The sequence below is a fragment of the Pinus tabuliformis genome, chromosome 2_1 (assembly GCF_031772625.1).
Source record: "Pinus tabuliformis cultivar Carrire ecotype Pingquan chromosome 2_1, CPIR1, whole genome shotgun sequence".
In the NCBI taxonomy this organism is placed as follows: domain Eukaryota; kingdom Viridiplantae; phylum Streptophyta; class Pinopsida; order Pinales; family Pinaceae; genus Pinus; species Pinus tabuliformis.
This window is the reverse complement of record NC_142299.1, coordinates 603366726-603374246: the sequence shown is the minus strand read 5'-3', so window position 1 is coordinate 603374246 and position 7521 is coordinate 603366726. Positions and strand designations below refer to the sequence as shown.

At 37.5% G+C, this 7521-nt stretch overlaps 1 protein-coding gene and 1 pseudogene across 1 annotated transcript; both read right to left on the bottom strand.

Moving 5' to 3' along the window:
- Window positions 1–4784: 4784 nt before the first annotated feature.
- Window positions 4785–5717, bottom strand: LOC149201916 (abscisic stress-ripening protein 3-like). Its single transcript, XM_089399860.1, has 2 exons — window positions 5341–5717; window positions 4785–5078 (listed from the first exon to the last, which is right to left on the bottom strand). The coding sequence occupies exons 1-2, from the start codon at window positions 5542–5544 to the stop codon at window positions 4893–4895; spliced, it is 390 nt and encodes a 129-aa protein (XP_089255986.1). The 5' UTR covers window positions 5545–5717; the 3' UTR covers window positions 4785–4892.
- Window positions 5718–6318: 601 nt separating this feature from the next.
- On the bottom strand, window positions 6319–6878 carry LOC149201915 (putative receptor-like protein kinase At1g11050 pseudogene; annotated as a pseudogene).
- Window positions 6879–7521: the final 643 nt, after the last annotated feature.

Genomic DNA, 7521 nt, shown 5'->3' with positions numbered 1-7521 from the left:
CATTCTTCACACATGTGATTGGTCTGGTCACATAGATAAGATCTCATGGAGAGATTTTTGAAGAAAGAAGGATTGTGGAGAAACTATTGAGGATCCTACCCTGAAGGTTCGATGCGATTGTCACCACCATAAAAGAGACAAAGGATCTCACAAACTTCTTAGTTGATGAACTACATGCATCACTGATAACACATGAGAAGAGATTCAGTAGAAATGAAAACTCATCTCAAGAACATGCCTTTAAGACCCAGATGTTCTTTGGAAGAGGAAGAGGTCAAGGCAGAGGAAACAAGAGAGGAAGAGGCAGAAGCCAAAACAGAGGTGGAAGAAACAGTCCAGCAAATACTCATGGAAGAGGCAGCAATCCAAATTAGAACCAAGGCTAAGGCAGCAACCAAAAAAGTGGACAAAATCATGCTCAAGGACAAAGGTATGATAAATCCAATGTCCAACATCACTATTGTAAAAATTATGGGCATTATGCAAATGAATGTAGGAAGAAGCAGCATGATATGAGTAATAGAACTAGTGTAAATTTCACTAGAGAAAATATCAGCCAAGATAATTTGTTTTTAGCCTGTAATATAGCTGAAGAAAAGAGTGAAGATGTATGGTTTCTAGACTCCGGTTGCAGTAACCATATGATAGGAAACATAGCCATGTTTTCTATGTTAGATCAGAGTGTGAAGTCACAAGTCACACTAGGGACAGATAATAAAGTTTCTGTTATGGCAAAAGGAGAAGTAAATGTCTTAACAAAGAAAGGTGAAAAGAAAACCATAGCAGATGTTTATTATGTTCTTGGAATGAAATGTAACCTCTTAAGTATTGGACAGCTTGTTCAAAAGGGGTACAATGTTTTCTTTGTGAATGATGTATGCACCATCATGGATAAAACACCCAGTAAACGATGTATTGCTGAAGTGAAAATGACAAGGAACAGGATGCTCCCTCTCAGGATGAAAGAAGATTTAAAAAATGGAGAAGAAATAGCAGCAGTGACACAAGAGGCTTTCCAAAGCGAACCAAACGATGAAAATTAGTTGTGGCACTTGAGATTTGGACATCTCAACTTTGGAGGTCTTAACTTGTTGACTAGAAAAGGAATGGTAAAAGGATTACCATTGATAGAGAAACCAGACAGCCTTTGTGAAGGTTGTATCTTGGGGAAACAACACAGAGAAAGTTTTCCATCTGGGAAAAACATAAGGGCAAAAGCACCCTTAGAGATTGTCCACTCAGATTTCTGTGGACCGATGCAAACTCCATCACTTGCAGGCAGCCACTATATACTAACATTCATTGATGATTTTACTAGAAAAACTTAGGTTTATTTCCTGAAAAACAAAAGTGAAGCGTTTGAAAGATTTTGCAATTTCAAAGCACTTGTAGAAAACCAAAGTGGGTTGCATATCAAATTTGTAAGCACTGATAGAGGAGGTGAGTATATCTCCAAAGAATTTCTACGTTTTTGTAGAGAAAATGGAATTCATAAGCAGTTTACCACTAGGTACACTCCGCAGCAAAATGGAGTTGCCAAAAGGAAGAATATGACAATCATGGATATGGCGAGGAGTATGTTAAAGGCAAAGCATTTTCCAAATGATTATTGGACTAAAGTTGTACACTGTGCAGCGTACATTTTGAATAGATGCCCTACAAAAGTAGTCATGAACAGAGTGCCAAAAGAAGCATGGAGTGGGACAAAGCAAGGAGTCACCCACATGAAAGTTTTTGGATGTGTGGCTTATGCACACTTTCCAGATCAGCTAAGGAAGAAGTTGGACAGCAAAGGGGAGAAATGTATTTTCATTGGATACAGTGAGGAATCCGAAACCTATAGGTTGTATAACCCATCCACCAAGAATCTTATTGTGAGTAGAGATGTTCGATTCATTGAGGAGGAAGCTTGGGATGAAAGCATAGAGAAAACAGTGAATGTTAAAAACTCTTTGTCACATGATGAAGATGATGAGGAGATGGCTAAAATACATCCCCAAATAGCAGCACCAACACAAGGGCAGCAAGAGACACCCTTGAGGAGAAATGAAATTGCTTCTCCAAGCACATCACAAGGAGGAAATTCAAGTGCTTCTTCAAGCACTTGTAGACCAAATGAAAGAGGTAAGAAATTCCGAAATTTAAGTGACATTTATGAACAAGAGGTAGCAAATGAAGGTATGAACTCTTTGTTTGCTTTATATTGTCATGTTGATGACCCTATTCATTTCGAAGAAGCAATTAAGGATAGGAAATGGATAGAAGCTATGGATGAGGAGATCAATGCCATAGAAAGAAACAAGACATGGGATTTAGTTGAACTACCAAAAGGAAAAGAAGTCATTGGAGTTAAATGGGTCTACAAGACCAAGAGTAATGCTGAAGGAAAAATAGAAAGACACAAGGCAAGACTTGTTTTCAAAGGATATAAGCAGCGGTATGGGAGAGACTATGAAGAAACTTTTGCACCAGTTGCTAGAATGGAAACAGTGAGAGCAGTGCTGTCCATAACAGCACAAAACAAGTGGAAAGTTTACCAAATGGATGTGAAGTCAACATTCCTAAATGGAATGTTAATGGAAGAGGTTTACATTGAACAACCTCTAGGTTATGAAAAGAAAGGTCAAGAGTACAAAGTGTGCAGATTGAAGAAAGCTCTTTATGAGCTGAAGCAAGCACCAAGAGCGTGGTACAGTAGGATAGATTCCTATCTCCTGGAAAATGGATTTGAAAAGTGTGAGGGAGAACCCACCCTCTACATCAAAGAAAAGGATGGTAAATTACTAATTGTTGTGTTATATGTTGATGATGTTATTTTCATAGGTAATGATGATTACCTTATTGAAAATTTCAAAACAGTCATGAAAGAAGAATTTGAAATGACTGACATGGGTTTGCTGAGATACTTCTTAGGAATAGAAGTAGAACAAAATGGAAATGGGATTTTTATCTCACAAGCGAAATATGTTAATGAAGTGTTGGAAAGATTTAATATGCAGGAGAGCAAAGCAACAATCACTCCCACAGTGATGGGATTAAAACTCAGCAAAGAGGACAACAGCAAGGATTTTGATCCTAGTTTGTACAAGAGCATAGTTGGAAGCCTCATGTATTTGACTGCAACTAGGCCGGATATAATGCATGCTGTTAGTTTAATTTCCAGATTCATGGAGAGGCCAAAAGAAGCACATTGGTAGGCAGCAAAAAGAATTCTGAGGTATGTTAAAGGTACTAAAAGGTTTGGCATTTTATATACTGTTTCAGAATGTTCAGATTTAATTGGATACACTGATAGTGATTGGGTTGGAAGTGTAGATGATCGGAAAAGCACATCTGGTTATGTTTTTCACATGGGTTCATGAGCCATTTCATGGGCTTCTAAAAAATAGCCTATTGTAGCATTGTCTAGAGCAGAGGCAGAATATGTGGCAAGTACAGCAGCAGCGTGTCAAGCAATTTGGATGAGAAGGATGTTAAGAAGTTTATGCCAATAAAAAGCAAAAGGAACTGTGATTTTTTGTGACAATAGCTCAGCTATTGCATTATCCAAGAATTCTGTGTTTCATAAGAGAACGAAACACATTGACACAAAGTTTCATTACATCAGGGAATTGGTAAATAATGGAGAAATTGTTTTAGAACACTGCAGAACTCAGGAGCACGTTGCAGACATTCTGACCAAACCATTGGGGTAGAAAAGTTTTGAGTTTTTGAGGAAGTGTCTGGGTATGACTGATAACCCAGCAGTTGAAATTAAAGGGGAGTGTTGAAATATTAATTCCAACTGCGGTGCAGCAAAAAACCACCAACGTACCTCCCTGCACCGCCTTTCACAAATGCTGGTATTTGACCGGAGGGCAGCGAGCATACGGGTCTGCTGACACGTGGCCACGAGCACTGTTGCAAAACCACCATTCCCCGGCGCGTAAAGTCCGTGCAATTGAGACCTCTGGGGAATTGCTGCCAACCGTCCGATTGATGTGGGCAGATCTACAGTTAACAGAGCAGTTGCACATGTTTTTTTGTTGGATCTCAGTATGATTGACAAGACCATATGCAAGGTTGACTAAAAGGAGGTGAAGGAAGAGAAATTAATTTACCGCCATGTTATGTAATTAATATAGTTCATTTCGGTCAGTAAATGTAGGTAAAACTTTAATTTTATTATTTTTTTTTATGCACGGGAGTTTTTTTGTTTTAGGGCACAAGTCAAACAAAAGATATGTTATGTTATGTTTTGTTTTTGTTCTGGAGTATGTAATGAAATGAAATACGCACAGCGGCGCGTATGTGTGAAGTTAAAAAAAAAAAGGTGGGGTTTTACACTCACAGCAGTGTAATACGCAGAGTGCGAATGTAATGTTCGTTTTGTTGAAAATGAAATGAAGCGTCGCAGAGCGCGAATGTAAAAATAAGAATTTCATACATAGTAGTGTTAATATTTTTGAGGAGACAGAGTATTGTTTTTGTTTTGAAATGCAGAACAGTGCAGAGACAGAGTAATTTTCAGGGAGATAGTGAAGTTTTTTTTTACTGCATCTGAAGCAATTTTGTTTGTGAAATCCCTCTGTTGGAGGAAGAAATTTTTGTAACAACGGTTTTTTTATTAATGAATACAAAGTTTTTTTTGTGTGTTGAAAACTCTGTTCTCCCAAACAATTTTAGCTTCCCTGTGTTATAATCTTGTGATAAAAACAGAGCATTATCCTCTGTTCTGTTTAGTCATTTTTGTGCTGGAATTATCAGAAATTCCCAACAAACAATATAATATTCACCGTACAATGTTTATTTGGATTACCGGACGAACCATCCAACAAATGAACAAATTATGTGACTGACATGAATAGATTTATTATTTTAAACGAATACATGATGCCCGTGCGTGTGGGTGGCTAAAATAGATGGTGGTGATGTTTTTTTCCATGAGCTTCTTTTTCTTGCTTCTTCAACTCCTCCCTCTTGTGATGTTCGTGGACGGCATACCCCCCTGCTCCAACTGCAACTGTGGCCGCAATCTTTTCTTGCAACTTATGTCTCTCTGCGTGTTCGGGATCCTTCTTTACTTGGTGCTTCTCATGCTGCACACATGTCAAATTACATTAATCTACAGACTCACTTTCTTACGTTATAAAAATCATCGAAACGATTATGTTTTGGGCGTATCATCGAAACAATTCTAGTTTATGAAGACTGTACAAAATACAAGAAACAATACAAGGATATATATTCCATGGCTCGATCTGACCAAATACGATTAACATGGCGGAGGACCTAAATATACGTTACTCCACATTTGGATATGAAAATTTAGAATTAATGAGTAAAGGATATATGCAGTACCATTGCAAACGCTCCGGCAGCCGCTGCTCCCATTTCCCCCAAATGTCCCATACGCTTATGATGCTTCTCGTCTTTCCTTTCCCTCTCGTATTCTGATTCATTCAGCTTATACGTACTCGTTGTGCCAGAGTAAGGAATCCTGGAAGCAACGTTCTTGGTTTCCATTTCCTTATGATGGTGGTGCTCATGATTCTTGTGACCCATCTTTTCGAATGGTTAGAAAGAGAACTGAATTTGATCACATTCCAAGAAAATGCATAGAATGGTTTGTACACAGTTGCAATAGTGTAATGAGATAAGAGGGGAAGGAACACAGGCAAAGAATAACGCGTAGAAACACAACTGAATTCGATCACAATCCACGAAGATGCACATAATGGTTTAAACTTAAACTTAAACGCTTGCCGATGAGATGAGATGGGGAAGGAACATAGTGAGTGTTATATATAGTGGGTGTTGGATATCAAATTCATATATGTGGCATATGTCTATATCAAATTCATATATGTCTATATATAAAAAGAAATGTTAAAAGAAAATATTTTAATTTTATATATAATAAAATATTCAACCTCCAAAGAAAAATAAATTAAAAGTTAAAATAAAAATATCAAGTACTTCATAATAAGAATAACAAAGATTATTTGTATATCATATAAAACAATTGAAAAAAAAAAATTAAATGTTTTAAATAGTTTCTCTATTTTATATTGTGGTCTTTTTTAGGTATATTTTTTTCGTTAATATATATAGTGTGTTTAGTAGTATAATATTTAGGAAAAAATATTATTTAGCATTAATTAATTATATATATATATATATATATATATATATATATATATATATATATATATATATATATATATATATATATCTATAATCTCAATTGCATTTTACGTAAATTCTTATCAAGAAGTACACATTTCTTTCATTAGAAGGAAGTAGAAAAATGCTCTCAGAAATTCCAAAGGAATTGTTTCATTCGTTGGTAAGGAAAGATATTCCATGATGCATCAGTGGCAAAGGCCTGTTAGGAATTTCAGGGATCTCCGCTTCTCCCTCCAACATCTTCACGACCTCCACCATTCCAGTTCTGAACGCCACCATAACGTGGGCGCACAAAATACCTACCAAAAAAATCTCTCCACCCGGTTCTGCCTGATTCGGTCCTTCTTTTACCAGCGCCCATGCCCAATCCGTGATGAGATAATGGGAGGCCGACTCTGCAGTGGTGTCGAGAGCTTTTCTGCCCTCATGATCTCCAACAGCAGAACCCCACAGCTATACACATCACTTTTATCTGTGATTTGGTTGTAGAGAGCATATTTGAGGGCCAAGTAATTGTGCGTACCTGCTACCCTTGTTATCAAACGGGATTTTCCTGTATCTTCTTTAGTCATGATCCTTGCCAAACCAAAATCGGCAACACGAGCATTCATATCATCATCTAATAGAATGTTAGTGGCCTTGATGTCTCTGTGATAAATCACAAGCTCTATTCCATCATGGAGATACACCAACCCTTTGGCAGTCCCCATCACGATATTCCTGCGCTAAGGTTGGGCCATGGACTTTTGTCCAAAGAGATGGTCATCCATGTTGGAACTACTACACACCTACATGTAGACTCTTAGTTAGAGCATGGGACTGCATGCAAGATTCCTTTTGCATGTTGGAACTACTACACACCTACATGCGGACTCTTAGTTAGAGCATGGGATTGCATGCAAGATTCCTTTTGCATATTTACTCCTTGATTTGCTCCTTCTTTAACTCTGCAACTGACTAGTTATCTCTGGAACTTGTTGTAGGTGTTGAGTCTTCTTATTGATCACCACTATAGTGCATTACCTTGGGATCTTCACCCAATGATGCTATATCATGAGCATTGTAACATATTTTCAAATGAATCATTCTTTTCTTCTTTCGATTTTCATTTAATGTTTTTGCTCTGCAAAGCTGTGTGTTCAACCTTTACTAGCTAGATTCATTTGTGCAGGTTTTCTAACACATTTACATGATATCAGAGCCCACATGTTGCTAGATAAAAGACGCACCAGTACTTTATTTTGCAAGTATTACAGCTTGGAGATCGAAGATTGACAGAAAAATGGAGTTTCCCAAAGCATCGATCCTAACACCGTACAACTATCACGAATGGAAGGACCAAATGGCTCGATA